Raw genomic sequence first — 24,715 nt, 5'->3', positions numbered from 1 at the left:
GAGGAAAGCTCTGGTCCTTTGCAGCGTATTGCAAAGAGCTGGAGCAGTGCCACTGGTGCTGAAGGTGTTCGATTTTGTTGAGCAACCTTGGTTGTGAAACTGCGAGCCAGCTGGTGCAGCGCCAGGGAGAAAGGCAGTGAGATGATGCTTTTTTGGTTGGGTTTCAGAGGGGAAAGGGGAAGCAGGGTGCATGGAACCCAGATGTGTCCATTTGGATGCGATATCTGCATTCAACCCAAGCATTTTTCTTGTGATTTCAGTGGCTTTGGAGCTGTTGGCTGGAAGAAAGCCAACTGCAAAAGCCAACTAAGAGCTTTCCATCACCAAGCTCATAAACGCCCTCATTGTCCCCATTGGTCACCGACCAACTTCAAACCCCAACCTCAATAAAAGCCCCGAATTGTTCCCATCCAGCACCACTTTCTGAGCCCCGCTCTCCCCAGCAGGTCGGGCGCAGGCGTCCCGCAAGCAGAATGAAAGCATGGCCGGCCTGCCGTACATCCCGGGCCCCGAGAACCTGCGCCCTTTCACCCCCGCCTCGCTGGCTGCCATTGAGCAGCGCATCGCCGAGGCAAAGGCACTCAAGCTAAAGAAGCAGCAGGTGGAGGTGCCTGAGGAAGAGGAGCTCAAGCCCAGCAGTGACCTGGAGGCTGGCAAGAACCTGCCCCTCATCTATGGGGATCCCCCCTTGGAGCTCATCGGGACCCCCCTGGAGGACCTGGACCCTTTCTACAAGGATAAGAAGGTGAGGGACAGTGCTTAGCCTGTGGGTGTTAGGTGCAAGACCCCCAGAAACTCAGAGCATGGACTCCTCTTTCTTCCATCCATGCCTCTGGGTCCCACCTGAGCCCATCTCGGTGAGCCACAGCCCCATGTTGCTCTGGTTCCTTCTCCTCTGAAGCAGAGCATCCCTTCCTTGACCAGTTCTCCAACCTTTGGACAATCAAAATACGCACTTCAAAAGGCGTTGCTCTATCCGTGGGGTTGTGCCAATTTGTGTCTCACCTCTCTTTTCTCTGCAGACATTCATAGTCCTCAACAAAGGGAAGTCCATCTTCCGCTTCTCGGCAACTCCTGCGCTCTACCTGCTGGGGCCCTTCCACCCCATCCGGAGAGGAGCCATCAAAGTGCTCATCCATTCATATCCTTGCTTCAGTCCTGATGCTGGGAGGGGAGACGGAGAGGTCTGGGGGGTGTTTTCCAGTGGTGTCATGAGTAATTCTCATTGGGTTGGTCCCCAACCATGACCAGGATCCAGAGCTAGAGCTTTTGTCCCTTCCCAGGAGAGGGTGCCCAAAGGTTTGGGGCATCTTGGTGGCAATCGCCAAGAGCTGTCCTAGCATCATTTTGGTTGGAACAAGGAGAACACCTATATATGGTGAAGCTTCCTAAGATGAGGCCCAAGACTTCCAAGCCAAGAAGTTCTTGGCTTCCTACCCACGAGAATGGGGAGTCTAGGCAACAGCCTCAGCAGTTCTCCTTGACCAGGTTGTAAATTATTCAGCATGTTCATCATGATCACCATTTTAACCAACTGTGTGTTTATGACGATGAGCAACCCCCCGGCGTGGTCCAAGAACGTGGAGTAAGTCCCTGCTGGACATGGGGGGGGACATCCCAGCCTGAAGGGATGGGACCAAGGCTGGGACAGGGCTGTTGTGATCCAGGCATCCCTCAGAGGAGCAGAAGTGTCCTTGGGAGGTGATGGTGGCCCTCTCCATCCTAAATGCCCCCGTTTAAGAAGAGACATCCATGCTTTGCATCAGGCGTTGCAGAGAGAAGTGCTTCAGTGCTGCCCAAAATCTGAAAGGAAGGGGAAAAAACACATCTTTTTTTTTTTGCTGCAGTTCTGCGCAGTAGGTCTCAGTAGGGTTTAAAGAGAAAATAGTGCTGATAGTGCACTGACAGCAGTCAGAGGTGGTGCAGGATTGTCCCCATGGGTGGTGAGATGTCCCAGCTCACTCTATTGAGCGGAGGTTACGGGAGAGCCTCCCCCTCTGAGCATCCCCTGAGCCGCCGTTCCCATTTTAGATACACCTTCACTGGAATATACACCTTCGAGTCCCTCGTCAAGATACTGTCAAGAGGTTTCTGCATCAATGACTTTACATTCCTGCGCGACCCGTGGAACTGGCTGGACTTCATGGTCATCTCCATGGCGTGAGTGCAGTGGGACCCTGGGGACCTTGGGGACCTTGGGGACAGTGTGGGGTGACCTTCACGCCCTCTCCTCTGTCATCCTGCAGCTACATCACTGAGTTTGTGGACCTGGGGAACATCTCTGCTCTCAGAACCTTCCGTGTCCTCCGTGCCTTGAAAACCATCACGGTGATCCCAGGTGGGCAATTAGCTGTGCTCGCTCATTGCTTCATCAGCAAAAGCTTTTCTCCTGCCAGACACAGTTTTTTTAGGGCTTCCTTGGGTTTACGGCCCCAATTAACATGATCCTTATAGTTTCCTCAGCCCTTGGAGCCATAAATGCAGCTTTCCCCCCGATGCTGAGCACTCTGCTAGCAGGATTGGGGTAATTAATGGCTCTTAGTGCAAGTGGTGAACATTTAACATCAACCCCAAATATCCATCATGCAGCATTAGGGGCACGTTACCAAATAGCTCTGAGGGGTGCTTCCCAAATCTGATACCATTTCAAGACCCCATATGGACACAGAAACAACAGGTCAGAACCCTGAAGGAGTATTAGATAAAATTGCAGTGGTAATTTATCATCCCACTCACTTTGTGGCCCTGTATCTTCCAGATCTTTGGGCTTCCTATTTGAATAATTTTATATTTCCTCCATCAAACAAGCTAAAAATTGCGCTTTGGAAAAAGTGCACTTTGTTCTTAGTCCCAGGGCTCTTATTTCTGGCATGCCTTCCCCCCCAGGAGGCTCTGCAGAAATAGCAGCTGCAAAAATAAGCTGGTTTTGAAGGGTGGCCCTAATCATTTTCCCAATATAGATGAACCCTGGGAGAACCAGATTTTACCTAAATAGTTTGGGCAAATGGGGAACAACCGGGCTAAAAATCCTATGCCTTCAGGGATGTGGCTCCATGCACTTTGCTCTGAGCTGCCTGAGGCTCAGTGTCAGGATGTCCCGGTGTCACCCATCACCCATGCAGACAATTCCTCATCAAACGTCCGCCGCCGTCTGCAGAGGAAGCGAGTTAATCCCGGTGCTTAATGCAAACTGTCACTTCCATCCCCTCTGCTCGGATGCCGGAGGGTTTCTCTGGAAGGGACCAGCTGGCTCCCGGCTGCCTGTAGGATGCCACATGTCGGGGTTTGGGGTCATGGGGGTTTCTGTGCAGCCAAAGCCAAGAGCGGTGCACAGCATCGGCCACTTGGGTTGGTGAATCGCTGGCCTGTGTGCTGTGTAATTTGGTCTGTTCAGCAGTTTGGGGCTGAAAAACAGCTAAATCATGGTGTTTCTGAAGAACTCAAAGAAAAGGAATGGCTGGCCGCCAGCAAGGACGGGCTCTGAGTTGAGATGCCCAGGTCGAGGCGTGGGGACAGCTGGCTGCCCTGCTGCAAAAGGGACGTTGCCCATTGACACGTGAGGTCTGGGTCCATGGGGTGAAACTGGGGATACCCGTGTCCCCGCTAACCCCAGAGCTTCGGGAAGCAGCGTAGCACATCCTCTGTGAGCAAATGAGCAGTTAGCTCAGCAGGCTGACTCCCTCCCAGGGCTGAAGACGATCGTGGGGGCACTGATCCAGTCGGTGAAGAAGCTCTCGGATGTCATGATCCTCACTGTCTTCTGCCTGAGCGTCTTCGCCCTCATCGGCCTCCAGCTCTTCATGGGGAACCTCCGGCACAAGTGTGTGAGGTGGCCGCCCCTCAATGACACTTTGGTGGGGGACTTTGGGCTGGGCGACACCACGTTGGCCAACGCAACGCTCTACGGCAACTTCACTGATGGCATTGATGGCAACTTCACAGGCAACAGCACCTTCGATTTTGAAGCCTACATCAACGATGAAGGTAAGGACTCACTGCTCCCCTTCTCCACTGACACATCACCGTGGTTCTCGATTTACCCCAATCTTCCTCCATGTCTGACCAAGACAGTCTTCCCGTTGACGTGCTTCAATAGGATTCGGGTTTTGCAACGGGATACAGCTAGTGAGTGAAGCAGGGATTGTGCATACTCAGAGGAGGGACGGATGGAAAAATGCCAGGGAAAAAGCCCCAAAAATATGGTAGTTTATGCTTGTTTGGCTCATTTTTTTTTAACGCTACGTGAAATTGTAAATATAGCAATAAATCTGCCAGGGAGGGCTTCAATTTGTCTTTAATTGATATTTTCTTAGGGATTTCTGAGTAATTGTGGCTTTATTCCCTTTTTTATTTCCACCAACACCCTCTTGGCCCCCAAGCCTGGGGAAAGCTCAGCCCCAAACATGGGCTCTGCCTTTGAACTTCTCACCTTGTGCAATCAATCTGACGACTAGCCAGAGCAAACACAAAAGCCCAAAGTGGGAGGCAGCATCCAAAAGCAATATTGTGTTGGAAAAATCCATTCGGGGTCACAGATCGAATGCAGACTTGCCTAGAGCAAGCTGCACTCCAGGGGCTGTCTCTAAGGAGATGTTTCATGACCCATTTTGGGCACTCAGAGCTCAGGAGAAGGTCGGGTTACATCTGGGCTGAGCTGCGTCGCCCTGTTGGGGAAGTAAGCATCAGTTACAGGAAGGCTTCGTTGCAGGGGTGCAAATTCAATATATGGGATCTAAAGAGTGCAGCACAAATAGCAACAGCACGCTGCAGGCGTGTATTTGGGCTGGCAGCTCTTGGGGCCAGGCTAAATGTGCATCACCTGAGCAGCAGGAGGAAGGCGATGGCCATGGGCCTTTTCCCCATGTTTTTGGACCCCTACCATCCCTGTGCTCCAAGGATAAGCCCTGCTAACCCACCTTCCCAGGAGAGCTGACCCACTTGGCCATTCCCGGCCCTTGATGGGCTTGCAGCCATCCAGCTGGGCAGGTGAAGCAATGCCACGAGGTCGCAGAGCTGGAGGCAAGCAGTGCAACACAGTGAGCAAAGCCAACAGGGAGGAGAGAGCCCAGCTCTGGGATGTGGGAGAGCTACTCTGACAGCAAGAACTGCCAGGAGCTTGAAAATCTATCTCCATGCTTATTTATTTTTCCCATGTCTTGCTCTTTCCCCAGCAAATTTCTACTTTCTGGAGGGAGCGCTCGATGCCCTGCTCTGTGGGAACAGCAGCGATGCTGGGTGAGTGCAGCTCACACTGATGGTCGTGGTCCCCTCTGGGTGGGTCCCTGCAGGACCACTGTGCAGCCCAACCGTCCCATCTGCACCCGGTTGGGTGTTCTCCCACCAAGCACCCCTACCAGGGGATGGAACAACTGGAATTGAGCTCAGATGCTGTCACTGGAAGCCCCCACCATGAAAAGCATCCAGAGCAGTGTGGGAAGGGGCTTTGTGTGATAGGATCTACTGGTTGATATCACACAGAAGTGGATCTTTAAAGGTTTCTCCCAACCCCAACCATCCCACGGGCTGTGGGTACGCGTGGGGTGATGACAGGGACTGATGCCATCTGCCCTTTGACAGGAAGTGCCCAGAGGGGTATGTGTGCATGAAGACGGGCAGGAACCCCAACTATGGCTACACCAGCTACGACACCTTCAGCTGGGCTTTCCTCTCCCTCTTCCGCCTCATGACACAGGACTTCTGGGAGAACCTCTTCCAGCTGGTAGGTGCCAGTGGGAGCGCAGCGGGTGGGTGCGTGGCTGAGCCCCTCGTGGGCTGGCTGTGACTTCTACCTCATTTATTTTGTGCATTCACTGTTTGCATGAGAGTTCTGTTCTTGCAGTGCTGCCCGTGGCCTCGTAAAAAGTCACTGGATTGGGAATTCATTGGGCTTTGATCTGAGGGAAAGGCATGGATGGGGCGTGCTCTCACCCAGCTCCCAGTGTGGTGTATTATGGAAACTAGGGAATTGCAGAAGTATTTAGCGAAGCTCTAGCTTGAGATAATGGAGAGGGTAAGGGGGAAAACTCTCCTCCTGGACATCCTACAGGCAGAATTTGCATGAAATTCCAGTTTTCCTCTAGGTAATAGGTTCAACCCCTGAGTGCAGAGCTGGTTAAATCAGAAAAGCAAGACTGAAGGCTGTGTGTGTCTTCTGGAGATGATTATTCCCTAATCCAGAGTTAAAGTGTGCCCCAAGGGTGGTACTTGAGGTGCAAGGCCATGATGAGTTACTGGTCCCACCTTGGGCCTCCAGCTGGCACTGAGCAGTGCCGCTGGGTTGGCCAAGATCTCAGCCTGTTCATCCCATCCCCAACCCAAAGCCACGAGCTGCAAGAAGGTCAGTTGGGCAATGAGCACCACTTGGGGAGGATGGAGCAAAGTCTCATCTTCCTCCCATGACCGGTAGGAAGACAGTGCCAGGCCTGACCAACACTGCAAGATGTTTTTTTGGAAGCATCGCATTGTGCCAAGGAGGTGTGATGGCTCGTGCTTCCTCTTCCCACAGACTCTGCGTGCAGCAGGGAAAACGTACATGATCTTCTTCGTGGTGGTGATATTCCTGGGTTCCTTCTACCTCATCAACCTCATCCTGGCTGTGGTGGCCATGGCCTATGCAGAGCAAAACGATGCCACAATGCTGGAGGCGCAGCAGAAGGAAGAGGAGTTCCAGCAGCTCATGGAGCAGCTGAAGAAGCACCAGGAGGAGCAGGAGAAGCAGGTTGGTGGGAAGGAAGAAGGTCTCAATGAGGGACAGTTAGAATGGGGGGAGAAAGGGAGGGGCAGAGACACACGTAATGATTTTCCTAATTGCATAAAATCCAGGAATAAGTCCTGCTTGCTCTCAACCAAGTAAAAATGAGAACTGAGCAACTATTTGAGGTCACCAGCTGAATCCAAAAGTTTATATATGCATGGAAAAAATAGGCTGAAAAGATTTAATTTCCACATCTAAAAACCAACACAGGGAGCACTGGGAGGCAGCAGAGGTGCAGCACAGAACATACAGATCAGATTGAAAGAAGGAGGTGAGGAACAAGGCAGGCATCAGAATAATCGGTCCCTGCACGGCACATCAAGAGCAGAAAGTCTGGCAGAGCGCCTGCATGGGCAGATTGCAATCAGGGTAGGAAAGAAGCACACGAGGGAGATGGGGCAGTTGCAGCAAAGCTAAATGAATTAGCAAACCATTTGCTTTTGGGCAATGCTGGAAACAGAAGACTCCAGCATCTTGCCTGAGTCCTGGTGTCCTTGCAAGAGTTTGGGTATATGACGAGTGCTTCTCTTTCTCATTTGGAATGAAGGCATATTAAAGTTCTCCACAGGACAGAAATCAGAGGTTTTACATAGAAACATAGAATTACAGAATCATTAAGGTTGGAAAAGTCGTCTAGGAAAATCATGTCCAACCCCAACCCATCACCACCATGCCCACTCACAGAGTCATTCCGGTTGGAAAAGACCACTAAGATCATCAAATCCCACCGCTGCCCCATCACCACCACGCCCACTCACCACATGGTTACGTCCTCGTGAATTATTCACCATGGCCAAATTCAAAACGTGAGAGGTTTTGGGAAGTTCAGACTGCGGACTGATGGAGATGTGGTTGCTGCAGTTGCAGGACAAGCAGTCCAGCAGCAGTTCCCTGCAGAGCAGCGTGGCTGGGAAGAAGAGCGACTCGGATCTGAACAGCGACCAGGACAAGGCAAAGGACTGCAATGGGCAGGTGGTCCCCAAGGTCGTGCTGCAGCGCTCTGCCACGGTGATTGAAGTACGTGCTCTGCCCTTGCTGTGACCCAACGCAACCCCCCACATCCTCTACAAGTGCCCACTGCTCCTGCCAACCTTCCTGCAGCTCTATGTTGCACCCCAGACCAACATCCTTTCGTCTTCTCAGCCTCTAAGTGCATTCAATACTTGTTTGCCTATGTGTCCTCTTCTCCTCTAGTTCAACCCAGCCAATGAGACAGAGAAATCAGGCTCCAACCATCTCACCGTGGGCAACCAAGATGGGCCAGGGCTCGAGAAGAGGGTGGGGAGTGCCGTCAGTGTCATCTCCAACACCATGGAAGGTATGGCCTGGCTACATTTTGGGCTTGGGTTGGAAAAGACCTTAAAGATCATAGAGTCATGGAATCACAGCAGGTTGGGTTGGAGGGGACCTTGAAGATTGTAGAGTCATGGAATCACAGCAGGTTGGGTTGGAAGGGACCTTAAAGATTGTAGAACCATGGAATCGCAGCAGGTTGGGTTGGAAGGGACCTTGAAGATTGTAGAACCATGGAATCACAGCAGGTTGGATTGGAAGGGACCTTAAAGATTGTAGAACCATGGAATCACGGCAGGTTGGGTTAGAAGGATCTTTGAAAATTGTATAACCAGAGTATCACAGCACATCTGGGTTGGAAGGAACCTCAAAGCCCCCCCAGTCCCACACCCTGCCCTTGGCTGGGTGCCCCCCACCCCATCACACTGCCCAGGGCACCATCCAAACTGAACACCTCCAGGGGTGGGAGCTCCCAGGAATGGGTTTTCCCACCCAGGGGAGGACAGGGGAAGCTCACGCTGATGTCAGTTTTCCTTCTTGCCATCAGAGCTGGAGGAAGCTCACCAGAAGTGCCCGTCCTGGTGGTACAAATTTGCCCACATGTTTCTGGTGTGGGACTGCTGCTATCCATGGCTGAAGCTGAAGGAATTTGTCAAACTGGTGGTGATGGACCCCTTCGTGGACCTGGGCATCACCATCTGCATCGTGCTCAACACACTGTTCATGGCCATGGAGCACTACCCCATGACAGAGGAGTTTGAGAACGTGCTGACTGTGGGGAACCTGGTAGGCAGAGACCACCACCCTGTCCTTCCTTGCTCTGAGCCACGGCCCCCAAACCACCACCGGCGGGCAGCTTTCAGCTGCATGCAATCTGCTGGTGGGACGAGTCCAGGAGGCTCCTGGTTGGTTTGGCAAACCCATCCAAGGGCTGGGGAAGAGAAGAGGGAGGGCTGCATCCTCCCTCCTACCACCTTGCCCTGCTCCAGCACCTGCTGGGACCTCTCTGCACGCAGGCACGCTGGTGACACATGCTCAGCACATAGCTGCTTTGTCTCTGGTTTCATTCAGGAAATAAAAGGGGATTAATCGGCTGTTGCTCAAAGCGCAGTCACACTGCAAAAAAACAGCTCCAGCTTCTCCCTAGGGACGGTGGTCATTTCTGGATGTGTATAGGAACAGTGGGACTGGGGAATCCAGTGGGGCTGGGAGCGGGAGAAGCAGTGCTGACGCACACGATGGGATGCAATGGGGGCAGCTCCTGGGATGCTGGTGGCAGAATCCACCCCGTGACCCACGTCCAGGGTGGAATTTGCCCCCTGTGCATGCCATGCCACGCAATTCAACTGAGGACACTAATTGTCACATCGCTGACCCCACCCTGGAGTAATGTGATAATTCTCAGAGCTGTTGTGGTCCCAGGAAAAGCGATGTGTAGGAGCTGGCTCAGCTTTTACACAGTCCCATATCATTCCTGTTCCTGGTGCTGGGAATCCCTGCGACAGAAGGGGATTCTTTTGCCAATTAGAAGTCTGGTTTTAATTTCCACCCTTTTCCAGAAGCAGTCACCACTGCTCCCCACCATCCATACTGGAAGGTGGTTCCCAATAAGAGCTGAACCCAATGGAACAAAATGTTCAATTTGGGGGAAATACCTCATTTCAGTTTAGGTATTTCCCCAAAAACGAGGTGCTACCCACCCCACACAGAAGCTTAGCACTGACTTACAAGCAAACCAAGACTGCCGTGTTCCCTGCAGGTCTTCACGGGGATCTTCACAGCAGAGATGGTGCTGAAGCTCATCGCTCTGGACCCCTATGAGTACTTCCAGCAGGGCTGGAATATCTTTGACAGCATCATCGTCACGTTGAGCCTGGTGGAGCTGGGGCTGGCCAACGTGCAGGGGCTCTCCGTGCTGCGCTCCTTCCGCTTGGTACGTGGCACGGGGATGAAATCTATGGGGTCTGGGTGGGATCAACAGAGGGGTGGGGAATGGTCATTCAAGGACACTCATGGCAGCCACCAGCTTGTCCTCGTTAAGGACAGAATCATAGCATGACTAGTGTTGGAAGGGACCTCGAAGATCATCCAGTGCCAGCCTCCAAGATAACACCACCAGTTGAGCCAAGTATTGAGGAGTGCGACTCTTTGCAAAGCTGTTGGGTGTTTAATGCATCCTAAAACTGCCACGTGAAGGTCCAATCCCAACCCCTGTGGCAGTGAGAGCCCCCAGCAACTCATGCTTTGCCTCCTTGCTCCTACAGCTGAGAGTCTTCAAATTGGCCAAGTCTTGGCCCACCCTCAACATGCTCATCAAGATCATCGGCAACTCAGTGGGCGCCCTCGGGAATCTGACACTGGTGCTGGCCATCATCGTCTTCATCTTCGCCGTGGTGGGGATGCAGCTCTTTGGGAAGAGCTACATGGAGTGCGTCTGCAAGATCTCCCTCGACTGCACACTGCCCCGCTGGCACATGCATGACTTCTTCCACTCCTTCCTCATTGTCTTCCGCATCCTATGCGGCGAATGGATCGAGACCATGTGGGACTGCATGGAGGTGGCCGGTCAGACCATGTGCCTCATCGTCTTCATGATGGTCATGGTCATCGGGAACCTGGTGGTGAGTGGCAGCGGGACAAGGGAGGAGGGTGTCATGGGGGGACGTGTCCCCACCCCCACTCATTGTGTTGTAGTTGATGCTGTGAAGCTCACCTGTAGAGCTGTCCCCTGTAGGGCTGGTCTTGTGGGTGGAGGATGTCGTGGGGTGGACATCTCCCCACGTCCACCCGTTGCACTCCAGTTGATGCTGTGCATGTCAGCTCACCTATAGGTTGACCCTTGTAGGGTTGGTCCTGTTGGATCTGTACAGGATCTCCCTCCTGCATACCTCTGTGCGGCGTGCTCAAGTCTTAACAAAGTGGGATTCTATCTGAGGGATCTTCAGCTGAAGCCAGATCAGAAGCAGAAGGGGAAACTGAGGCACAGAAAATGGTGGGCCCCACTCACCCCCCGCTAACCTGAGCTGCTCACCACTGCCTGCAAGTTCCAGGCGAGCACAGAATCCTTTCTAAACTTGGTAAGCCGCTCACTGGCAGCTCTGGAGCTTGTTTTCCCAGCAGCCTGGGCCCCGCTCTCCCTTCTTGAGGAGCAAGGCAGGGGAGGGAAGTGCAGCAGCTCACTGGATCGCTCCTATTACTTGCCAGGGTTGTGTAAGCCCTTTGGAATTTGCTTTGAAAAACTATCTGGCTTGGAGCTGCTGACGCGTTGCCCCGCACGGCGCATGGCTGCTCCGGTGAAGGCAGAACACAGACCGCCCCAGGGCTCAGATCAGCATGGAGCATCCCTGTTTTGGGGCTAGAAAGTTGGGATTTGGGTGTTGCGTCGCTTATGTGGGTTGTTGAGCCTTTCTTCTTCACCTCTTTCCCCTCTGGAGCAATAAGGCAGTGCTGCTGGCCCTGTAACATTAATGATACTTTGAGCATTTCCTTTGGAGTTACTAAGGGAGAAGGGAGGAAGCCCACGGGGTGACAGTGATGGAGTCCTGTGCAAAAAGGCAGCGCCAACAGAGGCTATTAGCTGCAGCTGGTACCTAACGTGAGCATTACGCTGATGGGATACTGGGGATTTATTTAAAGATGCGGTTTAAGTCATATGGCATGAGCCATGTGAAAACAGCAGTGACCTTGAATAGCAGCTAATTCCCTTCTCAGACGCGCTGCTGGCACAAAAAGGCACAAACACCAACAGCTGTGGACTTGGCCCCGCGGCCGCATTGCACAGCATTCCTGGGTCCTGCTGGAGCTCCGTGCCCTGCACAGAGCCCAGCTCCCATCCCTGCACGCTGCTCCCAGTTCCTGGCGTGCTGTGGGGTGGACAGTGCCAAGCATCAGCACTGGGGTTGCCCTGGGGACCAGGCACGTTTTGTGCATGGCACAGTGGGAGTGAGCTGGAGGGAGGTCATGTATGGCGGGCACACCCAGCGAGCTGACTTCTGCAGAAATGAAATTCTGCTCTACGGAGCACGTTAGGAAGGGGGGAGGTTAGGGATGCGGCTCTGAGCTTCTGGAGACCCCTGGAAGCTTGCTGGGCATAGAGGCACAGAATCACGAAAGTTGAAAAGACCTTCAAGATCCCCATCCCGTGCCCACCCCACCATGCCCATAACCGTGTCCCCTAGTGCCATATCTCCACGGTTCTTGGACATCTCCAGTGGCAGTGACTCTGCCATCTCCCTGGGCAGCTGTGCCAGAGCATCACCACTCTGCAAGAAGAAATTCTTCCTAACATCCAATAAGAGGCACTTTGGAAAAAAACTCATCAGAGGCACACAGAGCCTCAAGTCCAAGCAGAGCACCGACCTACACGGCCACCAGCAAGTGTAAAGCAGCTTCCTTCACCAAAGTGCTGCTCAGCCAACTGCATAACATCAGGGGCATCCCTGCAGCGGGGATTAGCAGGAGAACAATTAGCTCGTGCCCGACACCAGTGAGCAGCCAGCTCTGCCCACGTGTGGAGCTGTGAGAAATTGATGCTGGGGGATGGAGGCAAGCCAGCACCTGGTGGCTGAAGGGCTGCGGGATGGAAAGCAGAGCCTGCCGTGCACCAGCACAACACGACACGACCCGACACGGCACAATATGGCACGACACAACATAACCCAACACAAACCATCACAGCACAGCACATTCCAACACAACCCGACACAGCGTAAAACAACACAGAACAACACAACTCACCGCAATCCAACACAGCACAGAACAACCCAACACGACCCAACCCAGCGTAACACAAAACAGTGCAATACAGCTCAACACAACGGAGCACAATCCACGACTGCACAATCTGACACGACCCAACCCAACATAACCCAACCCAACACAACCCTGCACGACCCCTTCCTTACTGCCTGCACCCCAAAACCAGCTGAGAACCCAGGCTGACTCCATCCCTTGCTCATTTATCCCCATCTGAGGGTGCAGGGTGAGGTGGCAGCTGCAGTGGGGAGCAGATGTGGGGTATGAGCCGCTTTGATGCTGGCTGCTCAGCCATGTGGATCCCACAGGCAGCTGCAAACTGGGCTGTATGGGGATGAGTAAACACCACTCTGAGTAAACCCCAGGGGTTACCACGTTCTTATCTCCTGCTGTAGACATGTGGGGCCACAGAGGAAAGGCAGAAGGAGTGGAGCCAGGCCCTGGCTGGACAGAGTCCAAATATCACCAAACCCTCTTGGTCCAGACTGGGATGTAGGACGCAGAGCCGTGTTGGCAATGCTGTTGGCTGCCATGGGTTTTGTTTGGGGATAGTTAAGTTAATGATGCTCGAGTCCAAAGGGTACTGCAAAGCTGGATGGGTGGAGGAACAAAACCTCCAGGCATGGCTTAGGAATGCCACGGCTTGAGAAAGTCCTGCGGGGTGTTTACTTCCCACTGCACTAAAAAAAATAAAAAAGGAAATTTGAGAAGAATCTCAGGAGTTTTGGTTGCAGCACACTCAGTGAAGGGATCTCCTCCATGGCTGCAGGGATGGATGTCCCCATTGGTGTTCGCTTTGTCCCCTCCAGGTGCTCAACCTGTTCTTGGCTTTGCTGCTGAGCTCCTTCAGCGCCGACAGCCTGGCAGCCTCTGATGATGATGGTGAGATGAACAACCTGCAGATCGCCATCGGCCGGATCACCAGGGGCATCGACTTCGTGAAGTCTTCTGTCCTCATGCTGCTCCGAAGGCTGTGGAAGGGCAAAAAGGTGGCCCCGGAGGAAGAGCAGGAGCCCAGCAAAGGGGACAACTCCGTGCTGAACCACGTGGATAGCAGCCCGGATCCCAAGCCAGATTACATGGACGGAGTCGCGGGGAAGGAATATTTGTTGATGGACGAGCTGGACCACATGAATTTCATCAACAATCCCAACCTGACTGTGCAGGTCCCCATCGCCTCGGAGGAGTCCGACCTCTACGAGGAGACGAGCACTCAGTCTGACACTGAGGATGCCAAGGTGGGTTGCAGGGCTTCAGCCCCCGAACGATGCCATTTGGGGTCACTTTTAGCTTTTCCACAATGTGGACCAAACTTTGGGTGTTTCAGCAAAAAATAGCTCTCTGTTTCCCAGCATGAGATGGGGGTCCAAGCAGAGGTTTGGGTCAGGATATGGGGTTTTTGCTAATGCCTTCACCACGGGGCCAAAGCACTCCTTTTGGGGTTAAAGATGTCCCAGAGGAACTTGATGCCAGGAAATCTGCTGATGGCACTAACATTGGATCCACTGCTAATGCCTCCAAAAGCAGCATCGGGGAGGGAGGGAACCAGATGGAGGGGCTTAGCACGAGCAAACATGAAGCGATGCATTTTGGATCCAAAGCTGATGAGACAGCTGATGTCGACTGCATCAGGCTGGGGCTTGTGGGACACTGATCTGTGAGAATGAGAGGGAGAGGAGATGAGAAATGCAGAAAAACAATAGCAGGTACACTAAGGAGGATGGTGATGTGATGGGACATTGCTGCTAGCAATGGGGTTGCACCAAGGACCATCAAGGATACGGGGAAACGTAGGTCTGTGGGATTGCATATATTCTGGAAGGGAGAGCAGGGAGGTGACACTAACACCACCTAGACACCATGGGAGGACGTGTCCAGCCCGGTCCATGCAGTCCCAAGACCCCCAGTTCCTTGCTCATCCCGTCATCTGTGCTGGATTGAATGGAGAAACTCCATCAATTATGGCCAACGTGATGGAGGAGCATCCTCCCAACAGGACGGGATGGGCTGGCAGCCATTGCATGAGATTCCTGCATAGCAATTAGAAACGAGGTGCTAATTGATAGGAGCTCTGAGAAGTCTGCTGCTTGCTCGCCGAGTTCGCATGCCGTTGATCAGCTCCAGATGGAGCCAAAGTCTTGCGCTGGGAACACGGTGACAATGACGAGCTGGGAGATTTCTCTGGATGAGCTGCTCAGAAAATGCTGACGAACACTCTTCCCTTTAACAGCAGCTGCTTGCTGAGACCACGCCACCAAATCTGCCCTGGGCACAGGGTGCTGTGGGGCTCCTGGCTTACAGCACTGTTTCCCAGCTCCCTGGTGGTTCTGCCTGCCGTGTGTCCTGGAGGCAGGTGGTTTCCATCTGTCCTTCCCCAGGGTCACAGCTTGCCTGGCTCCCAGCTGAGCTCTCCTAATCCCCTGCCTCTCCTGTCCTCCCAAGGACCCAGCAGGGAGCTGCCCCCAAAGCAGTGCCTTCACCCAGTGGCGTGCTGTGGTCTGTGGGGCTGTAAGCAGTGATGATGCCCCATATTCTCCCCATCTTGGGGTCTTCCTTGGCCTGCTGGAGGACAGAGGACCTCCTTTATGCACCAGCAACCTCAGGGCAGCATGATCTCCTTCCATGCAAGCTGACACCATCCTGCATTCATTCCTCCCTATGAGAGCCCTATGCAAGATCTCCTGGTTGCTCCCATTTGGGATGGGCAGGTCTGGAGATTTGCTCCTTCTTCTCTAAAAGCCAGAAGAAAAAATAATAATAATAATAATTAAGAGGTAAAACAGTCCCAGGGGCATGCCAGGGTTTTCTCTCATTATCAGCCCCTCCAGCCTTGCTGAGTGGTGTCTGGGAAGGCAGCCAAGCTGAGCAATGCAGGGAGAGCTATTTGGAACACGGGTTTTGAACTTGGGTGAACCTCAGCCTACAAGCCCTGCGAGCCAGCAGAGTGCCACAGTGGCCAACCAGGCGTCTGCTGGTCTAATTATGCCATAGGGTGATTAGAGGTGCATTCATTAGGGCACACGGAGGTGGAGAGCAGCCCAGGGGGTGGTGATAGGATGGGAGGAAGGATGAGGACAGTAGCCCCTCTGAAACCAGATGTAAAGCAAAGATTGTCCAACTCCACGTATCAGTGATGCCCCAAGGTTTGCAGCCCTCATTATCCAATGTCTTTTCTCAGGGGTGTTTAGGAAATAGATTCAGAGCAACCTCCAAGCAAAGGGCTCCCAAATCTTTGGGCAAGGCTCCTTCCGTCACACCAACACTTGGGTGGACCTGTCCATCATAAAACCCCAATGTCAGATGACAGCTCCATCCTACTCACATAAAGCCCCAACATCAGATAACTCCTTTCTCTTTATGTTGGATTTAAATCTATGGCAAGCAGGGACTTGTGGTTTTGGGAACCAGCCAAGGGCTGGAAAGCTTTAGGAATATTGCCATGTGTAGAAGTGGAATCAGAGACACCTGAGGATTAATTACTGGCAGTATCTCCTTAAAAGCACCTCACATTCCCTCAGCTTTCTAATTTCTTGTGTGTTTTGCCCCCATCAGGAGCAGGGCTGACGCTTGCACTGGCAATACGGTGCGTTGGCTGGAGATGGTCAAAAACAAAAAATCCAGTGGCCACCACAGGGCTCTGTGTGGTTGTTTCCAGTAGGTCTGTTCTTTCCATTGAGCAAGTCTTGATGGGGCCTCTCCGTGGGGTTCACCCCCCTTGGAGGAAAGGTCAAAGCTATACATGAGTTTGTACTACAAAAAGTTTGTTCCCAACTCGTCTCCTGTTGAGCATCCTCTGGCCCCGCATCACCACCCTGACCATCCTGAATCCCCCGCTCCTTTTGCAGAACCCCCTTTCCAGTGACAACACCTCATCCCTGTGCAGCACCGTGGACTACAAGCCACCGCTGCCTGAGGAGGAGGAGGTGGCCGAAGAGGCTGAAGAGAGCAATGAGCCCGAGGAGTGCTTCACTGAAGGTGAGAGCTGTGAGCATCCTGGAGAGGGGTGTTCCAAAACTCCAAATTCTCCCGTTTCCACGGAGATGGTTCCCAGGAGCGGACATCTCCAAATGGGGTTAAAATGCCAACAAAGCACAGACAGTGCTGAGGAGGGGACCCAGGCTCTGTCTCCACCCCCAGGCTGCGTCAAGAGGTTTCCCTGTCTCCACGTGGACGTCACCAGTGACAGAGGGAAGATCTGGTGGAACATCAGGAAAACCTGCTTCCTCATCGTGGAGCACGACTGGTTTGAGACCTTCATCGTCTTCATGATCCTCCTCAGCAGCGGGGCGCTGGTAGGTCCCATCCCTCCCTTTTCTCATCCCCTCCTCTCCTCAGCAGCTGCAGTTTAGTTTAGTTTAGTTAAAACTCCTTTTGGTCCATCCCTGCTCGATGCAAGGGGATCTAAGCATCCTCCAGGTGCCCTGCATTGGTAGAGCCTCAAACAACCCTCCTCAGCCTCCACTTTTCAAGTTGCCCCAGGAAAGTAGGGATGATGTAGTCACGCACCAAGCCGTGCAGTGGGTCTAATGGGAGAATGACTGCCATGTAGCCCCGTGCCTCTTCCAGGCCTTTGAGGACATCTACATAGAGCAGCGGAAGGTGATCCGCACCATCCTGGAGTACGCTGATAAGGTCTTCTCCTACATCTTCGTCATTGAGATGCTGCTCAAGTGGGTGGCCTATGGCTTCAAGGTCTACTTCACCAACGCGTGGTGCTGGCTGGATTTCCTCATCGTCGACGTAAGTGGTGCTGAATGAGCACCTACAGTGTCATCCTCAGAGATTTAGGGGGTTGTAGAAAGTCGCTGCTAACCAGCCCTTGCTTGTATGGGAGTGAGGGCTTGGACAGTGGTTTAAACTCATGGTGGTTGGGAGGAAGGGCCACCCCTTTTCCAGGCTGCAGGAATGCTTTCAAACCCTTTTGGTGCTTTATGCACGCACCAAGTACTAGACCCCAGCAGAGGTATGAAGGAACACGGGTTCTCCCACAAAGCAAACATTTACCTGCCCAGTATTTCTGTGTTCCACATCACTTCCACCCTCCTACCCAAAAAGAAGGGACATCCTGGTGGCAGCCCTGTCACCAGAGAAGCCAGTCCCTGCATTGCAAGACAACACGATACCCACGTGCTGGGAAGAGAGAAGGGCAGGAGATGCCAGGACATGGTTCACGCTGTTTTTTTCCACCTGAGATGCTATTCATTCCTCGGGCTGCTCGTTCCAGGTCTCCCTCATCAGCCTGACAGCCAACTGGCTGGGATACTCTGAGCTGGGAGCCATCAAATCTCTGCGGACACTGAGAGCACTGAGACCTCTGCGCGCCCTGTCCAGATTTGAAGGCATGAGGGTAGGTGCAGAGCTGGTCCCTTGCTGGTGACCTCCACTGGGAATCCATCCCTGCTGGTTTTTGGAGGCCTCCAGATCAGTGGGACTGAACACAGGCAAAGGAAGGGGTTTGGGTTTGGGTGGTGCAGTGTGGAGCCAGGACTCGGGCTCGATGATCCAGTCAAGATTTTTTGTGACTCTCTGGTTGTCTCTCCTTGCAGGTGGTGGTAAACGCCTTGCTGGGTGCCATCCCCTCCATCATGAACGTCCTGCTGGTCTGCCTCATCTTCTGGCTGATATTCAGCATCATGGGGGTGAACCTCTTTGCAGGGAAGTACTACCGGTGCGTCAACACCACCACGGGGGACCTCTTTGACATCAGTGTGGTGAACAATAAGAGCGACTGCCTGGCTCTCCTCCACACCAACGAGGTCAGATGGGTCAACGTCAAAGTCAACTTCGACAACGTGGGCTTGGGATACCTGTCCTTGCTGCAGGTGGTACGTGGTGATCACGGCGCATCGTCCTGGCAGAGTCAGCAATTGTCATGGGGTGAACAGCATCAAGGCTAAAATGAGATGCAACTCTGAAGCTCAGATCAGGGTTCTTGGCTGCTGCTTAACTTCAAGATTTAATTTAACCCAAAAATTCTGTAGGCTCGAGGAGGAAAGGGGCAAGATAGAAGATGGGAGGGGAAAATTAAGTGTAGCGAGGGAACTGTTGGGGATGAGTACACAAAGCACCAGTGTTGATGCTGCAGGAAATCCTCCACAACACGGCATGCAGGAGCAAGGAGGAGAAAGAGTTTTAAGCACTGTTATTTAGAAAAGGAAGATGCAATGACTCAGGGGCAGAGAGCAACTTGAGCCTCCCATTTGCTCGACCTGTCTCTCAGTCTTCCCAGAATCGAGATTCCCATTCCCCATTTGCAGCCTCCCTGCATGAAGATGTTCTTGCTAGAGTGGGGTCTGCTACAGTCATAGGCTGCAAGAGTTTTGCCTGGGGAAGATGACGACTGGAAAAACGAGCGTGTGAGCGTTGGCCGTGGGTGAATGCAGCCATCAAACTCAGCACAGCTGAGCGAGGCGAGCAGAAGGGGAACTGCTCACCACGACATTAATAAAAATATAGGTGTAGGCCCTGTTATTGCGTTACTCCCACTGGATCCGGGGGAACCAGTGGTTGCAGAACTAAAGCAGAACCCAAACTGATCAATCAGCTATAAACTCAGCTTCCTCTTCAAGGCTTGCTGTTTCCTCAGACTCAGGAAATAAGATGTTCAGGCCTTTTGCTTAACAAATCATCTGAGAAGCCTATAAAAGATGCCATACGCCCCCACCTCAGTGGGATAGAATCATGGAACCATAGAATGACTGGGTTGGGAGGGAGAATGGTTGGCTTGGAGGGACCTCAAAGATCATCCAGTTCCAACCCCACTGCCTCTAGCCAGGTTGCCAGCCTTTAGACCAGGTTGCCCAGGGTTGTATCCAGCCTGGCCTGGAACACCTCCAGGGATGGGGCATTCACAGCTTCTATGGGCAGCCTGTGCCAGCACCTCGCCACCTCTCCATGAAAAATTTCCCCCTGCCTAAACCCCAGAAGAGTCCCCATTGCCTTCCACTCTCTTCATAGCCCTATACACCTCCTGTTGAGCTTGCTCTTCTCTCCCAATCCCCACAGGCGACCTTCAAAGGTTGGATGGACATCATGTACGCCGCTGTGGACTCACGTGAGGTGAGGGACATAGCACCAGGCTGGTTCCACCCAGCTGATCCACCCCAAAATATGTCCCTATACCAGACCACGGCCATGGGATGCTGCAGCAGAACGGACTTCCCCCACTTCCCTGCAGGAGCACAGATTTGCCTGTGCCCCATTGCTCCACACACCCACACCCTGAGCATATTGTTGCCTTTTTTTAGCTTCAGAAGCAAGCAGCTGTTCTGCTCGCCACATCTGCAGGTGCCGAGCACCCAGGCAGAAAGCTGTTTGGGGAGAAAAAGTGCTCTGCCCTGCCAAGAGCTCCCCTTGAAACTGGGAACTGTAACATCTTGGGATGCTCCAGCTGAAATACGGAGCAGAATTAAATGATGCCTCAGGCATTTCCTTATTCCCAAGCCCTATGAGCATGGAATCATAGAAGCGTAGTGCAGGCTATGGGCGCCCTTGTCCCGCTGTCCAGGTGGTCCCTGCTCCCACAGGACCTCTCAACCCACCCCACGTCTGCCAAAGGTTTTCTGTCATCCAGCCCAGCTCAGTCTGGGTATGGTGACCCCTTGTGTGGGGGTTTGGGGACACACTTGGACACCTGGGGACACGTTTCCCCTCTCATCCAATCAGATTGAAGAGCAGCCAGTGTACGAGATCAACCTCTACATGTACATCTACTTTGTCATCTTCATCATCTTTGGAGCCTTCTTCACCCTCAACCTCTTCATCGGCGTCATCATTGACAACTTCAACCAGCAGAAGAAAAAGATAAGTATTTTCTGGGCCTGGTCCAGGACAGCAGGGAGCAGCATGACCTCTCTTTTCCCCACTGTGACCCTTTCTCATCATTTTTCCACGCATCGGGGAAAGGTGGAACAAAGAAGCAAAGAGCATGGGGCAAATGGAAGGGTGGAGGGTGTGTAATGTGGTGTGGTTTTTGGAAGGAAGAGGTGAGTTCCTAAGGCTAATTGTGGCGATTCCCTTTATACTTTGGAGGCAAAGACATCTTCATGACAGAAGAGCAGAAGAAATACTATAATGCCATGAAGAAGCTCGGCTCCAAGAAACCCCAGAAGCCCATCCCCAGGCCCTCGGTACGTTGGGGTAATCCCCATGGCATGCAGTGAGCCACCAACTGTCCCAGAGTGAACAGGGTGGGTTTGGGGATGAGCTCTTCCACCACAAAAAGCCAATTCTTGGCTCCTTGGAAAGGACCTTGCCAAAAGTTGGGGCATCAGAAGAGGCTCACATCTCTGGCACCCTCATTTGGGTCTGTTCTTCAGCCCTGGGCCTGCAGAACGTTTTTGTAGGGGCTGAGGATTTTCTTTTATCTCCTCTCCGAGAGGAATCAGTCTCAAGGAAACGTCAGCTTCCATTGCTCCTAGAAAGGAAACTGGTCCACCCAATACATACACAATTGTGACGTGGGCTTTCTCAGCTCAAGTGAGCTGTTTTCCCATGGGTTCATTGTTGCCCTGATGGATATGCTTAGGAAACAACAGTCCCTGTGCTCACGCCTCCTGGCCATAGTGTTTCCAGGTGCTGGGTATCCTCCCCTCACCTCTTCCTGCACACTCCTAAATCTGGTTCCTTCTTCTCTTTCTGTTGTGTCTTTGTTCTGTGTGTGTTTGTGTCCCGTGTTCCCACCTCACGTCTGGCTCTCCACCATCACCCCTATGGCAGAACAAGTTTCAAGGGATGGTGTTTGACTTTGTTACCAAGCAAGTGTTTGACATAACCATCATGATCCTGATTTGTCTTAACATGGTGACCATGATGGTCGAAACAGACGATCAAAGCGAGACCAAAACAGACATCCTCTACAAAATCAACCTGGTCTTCATCGTCATCTTCACTGGAGAGTGTGTGCTAAAGATGTTTGCCTTGCGCTACTACTTCTTCACCATTGGCTGGAACATCTTTGACTTTGTGGTGGTCATCCTCTCCATCGCAGGTAAGCACAAGGGGTTCCACTGGATAATGAAGAGTGGAAGTGTTGTGGGCAGGGGGAAGCCAGTGAGACCCCGTGCCACCTCACCTCCCTATCACGCCGAATTCACCTCTTCTTCATCCTTTCACAGGCATTGTCCTCTCAGACATCATAGAGAAGTACTTTGTGTCACCCACGCTCTTCAGGGTCATCAGGCTGGCGAGGATCGGCCGCGTCCTCCGGCTGATCCGAGGAGCTAAAGGCATCCGGACGCTGCTCTTCGCTCTCATGATGTCCCTCCCTGCCCTGTTCAACATCGGCCTCCTGCTCTTCCTTGTCATGTTCATCTACTCCATCTTTGGGATGTCCAACTTTGCCTACGTGAAGAAGGAGGCGGGAATTGATGACATCTTCAACTTTGAGACTTTTGGGAACAGCATCATCTGCCTCTTCCAGATCACCACGTCGGCCGGATGGGATGGGCTGCTCAGCCCGATCCTAAACAGCGGTCCCCCCGACTGCGACCCCAACCTGGAGAATCCTGGCAGCTCAATAAAGGGCAACTGCGGCAACCCATCCATCGGCATCTTCTTCTTCTGCAGCTACATCATCATCTCCTTCCTCATCGTGGTCAACATGTACATCGCCATCATCCTGGAGAACTTCAACGTGGCCACGGAGGAGAGCAGCGAGCCCCTCTGCGAAGACGATTTTGAGATGTTCTATGAAATCTGGGAGAAATTTGACCCGGATGCCACCCAGTTCATTGCGTACAGCACTTTGTCTGATTTTGTGGACACCCTACAGGAGCCGCTCAAAATCCCCAAGCCAAACAAGATCAAGCTGATCACCATGGATTTACCAATGGTTGCTGGGGACAAAATCCACTGCCTGGACATCCTCTTTGCCCTGACAAAGGAAGTGTTGGGGGACTCCGGAGAGATGGACGCCTTGAAGGACACCATGGAGGAGAAGTTCATGGCTGCCAACCCCTCAAAGGTCTCCTATGAACCCATCACCACCACTCTGAAGAGGAAACACGAAGAGGTGTGCGCAACGAAAATCCAGCGGGCGTTCCGGAGGTACCTGCTGAGGCGCTCGGTCAAGCAGGCATCCTACATGTACCGGCACAGCAAGGATGTGGAGGCACTGCTTGGGGACGCCCCTGAGAAGGAAGGTCTGATTGCAACCAAAATGCACGAGATATATGGGAACAGTGGGACCGATGCAGAGGTGGGTGCCGCTATTGATCTCGCACCCGTCCCGAGCTCAGAGACTCAAAGTGCTCCCGTAGAAGCAAAGCCAGCGGGTGGGCAGCGCGTGGTGAAAGAGTCGTTGGTATAACAGAGAGCAACTCCCATTTCCTGGCATCTGAAAAGACTCTGTTTGTATCTCCTCTTCAAGAAACCTTCCGTGTTCAGATCGGTAGGTCTTAGATGTTGAGCTAATTTCAGATGTTTCACGCTGACACCTTCATTTTTGAGCGGGATCTCCTCGTGATCCTTTTTTATAGCTCACTGCACTCGCAAAGAGTTGGATATTTTTCTTATGTGATTGACATGTGAAATCTCTCTATTGTTGGTGAGAAACATCTTAGTTTTGAAATGATCTAATCACGGTAACGACGTTTTTCAGACATTAACAAACGAGTACGGCTGTCCTTTTACTTCGGGTAATTGTTCATTAATGCTATTTCACAATTTCTTGCGTATGATTCCCCCAGAGGGCAGCGGGTGAAAGATGAGCCAAGTGAAATAACATCAAGAACAATTACAGAAAGGTTTATGTGAACAAAAAACTCCCAAGTCTTAAAGTCGCACCTTTCTCTGGGATCTTTTAATAAGCTCTATGGATTTATTTTTGTTATACACGAAGAAAGTGCAATGATGTCTTAAACATTTGTTTGCATCGCCCAAACAAAGCATCCGCAGATACGTTCTCAGGGTTAAATATCAGATGTTAAAGGTCTCAGAACATGCATCATCAATCATTCAGGTCTCCACGGTTTGAATGTAAACTCCATTTCTATTCATGCTCCTGTTTTTCCCGTTCCATCCAGATTTTGTGGCAGGAAAGCAATGGGCAGGGGTGGCCTCCTCTGGGATTCCCTGCAACAAAACCACTTTGAGCCCCACAGAAAGCAGAAATTAGCGTTAATTAACGAGACGCATCCCTGGGGTCTGGGGAACGGGCTTTGCATTGAGTTGCTCAGATGGGGCCCCGTAAGTCCTGAGATCAAAACAACCACGAACCAAAACCTCTTCCACTTAAAACAAGGGCTGCTGCGTGAAGCCAAAGGGTCTGTCTTTTTTTTCCTTTTTCTTTTCTGTTTTTTATTATTATTAATTATTATTATTATTATTATTCTTTCTCCTTCCTCGGGCTGGTTTTGGCTCCCAGCCTTTGCGGATGCCCTGTGGCACCCCATAGAGCTCGGTGGGTCCCCATGCGTTCGGCCGGGCGCTTTCCAGCCCGGGTTGAGGTTCACAATGAATGCTGCTTCTATGTACATGTCGTCGGTGACGGGAAAATGCCAAAGAGCAGAGTTTGTGTGAGCTAAAGCCATTTTTCTTTGTACATTTCTTAAAATAAACAACCGTGTACGGTCTCTTATTACAATACCAAACGCGTTGGTGTGTGTTAGGGGAGGAAGTGCTTTCCATACCACTGGGAAGGGGAAATCACCTCCCCAGCTATAAACACCCCTCCCTCTGCCAGAGGTCCAGAGACCTCTTGGGTGGGTCTGGACCCCAATAGGGCACTGCCCAGAACCTCTGGGCTGAAACCCCCAGAGCTGCTCATGGATGGAACCATGGGCTGCTGGGTGCCTCCTGCCAGCCCCATAGGGGCTATAGGAGATGCAGCTGTTGGTCCAGCCAAAGAGAAGGGGGATTTGGAGACCCTCTGGACATGTCTGGACCTCAGTATGGCACTGTTCAATGCCTCTG

At 52.4% G+C, this 24,715-nt stretch overlaps 1 protein-coding gene across 2 annotated transcripts in view; it reads left to right on the top strand.

Annotated features, from left to right (window-relative positions):
• The window catches only part of SCN4A (sodium voltage-gated channel alpha subunit 4), a 28,855-nt gene extending 4,462 nt beyond the window's left edge, over positions 1 to 24,393 (top strand). Inside the window, exons 2-26 of one of the 2 annotated variants that reach the window (XM_031557052.1) lie at positions 447 to 745; positions 1,023 to 1,155; positions 1,489 to 1,585; positions 2,032 to 2,160; positions 2,247 to 2,338; positions 3,688 to 3,984; positions 5,172 to 5,235; positions 5,578 to 5,719; positions 6,506 to 6,718; positions 7,616 to 7,771; positions 7,949 to 8,072; positions 8,595 to 8,833; positions 9,807 to 9,980; positions 10,312 to 10,668; positions 13,612 to 14,040; positions 16,648 to 16,777; positions 16,940 to 17,094; positions 17,369 to 17,542; positions 18,027 to 18,149; positions 18,349 to 18,627; positions 19,808 to 19,861; positions 20,468 to 20,605; positions 20,827 to 20,931; positions 21,521 to 21,791; positions 21,919 to 24,393. In XM_031557052.1, the coding sequence (XP_031412912.1) occupies positions 447 to 745; positions 1,023 to 1,155; positions 1,489 to 1,585; positions 2,032 to 2,160; positions 2,247 to 2,338; positions 3,688 to 3,984; positions 5,172 to 5,235; positions 5,578 to 5,719; positions 6,506 to 6,718; positions 7,616 to 7,771; positions 7,949 to 8,072; positions 8,595 to 8,833; positions 9,807 to 9,980; positions 10,312 to 10,668; positions 13,612 to 14,040; positions 16,648 to 16,777; positions 16,940 to 17,094; positions 17,369 to 17,542; positions 18,027 to 18,149; positions 18,349 to 18,627; positions 19,808 to 19,861; positions 20,468 to 20,605; positions 20,827 to 20,931; positions 21,521 to 21,791; positions 21,919 to 23,111 (5,567 nt within the window). In that variant the 3' untranslated portion in view covers positions 23,112 to 24,393. Of the gene's footprint in view, positions 1 to 446; positions 746 to 1,022; positions 1,156 to 1,286; positions 1,586 to 2,031; positions 2,161 to 2,246; positions 2,339 to 3,687; positions 3,985 to 5,171; positions 5,236 to 5,577; positions 5,720 to 6,505; positions 6,719 to 7,615; positions 7,772 to 7,948; positions 8,073 to 8,594; positions 8,834 to 9,806; positions 9,981 to 10,311; positions 10,669 to 13,611; positions 14,041 to 16,647; positions 16,778 to 16,939; positions 17,095 to 17,368; positions 17,543 to 18,026; positions 18,150 to 18,348; positions 18,628 to 19,807; positions 19,862 to 20,467; positions 20,606 to 20,826; positions 20,932 to 21,520; positions 21,792 to 21,918 lie in introns of those variants that run through there. The other variant, XM_031557051.1, reaches the window with a different exon arrangement.
• The last annotated feature ends 322 nt before the right edge of the window (positions 24,394 to 24,715 follow it).

Source organism: Meleagris gallopavo, chromosome 29 (genome assembly GCF_000146605.3).
Source record: "Meleagris gallopavo isolate NT-WF06-2002-E0010 breed Aviagen turkey brand Nicholas breeding stock chromosome 29, Turkey_5.1, whole genome shotgun sequence".
NCBI classification, from domain to species: Eukaryota; Metazoa; Chordata; class Aves; order Galliformes; family Phasianidae; genus Meleagris; species Meleagris gallopavo.
This window is presented reverse-complemented; position numbering and strand designations above follow the sequence as displayed.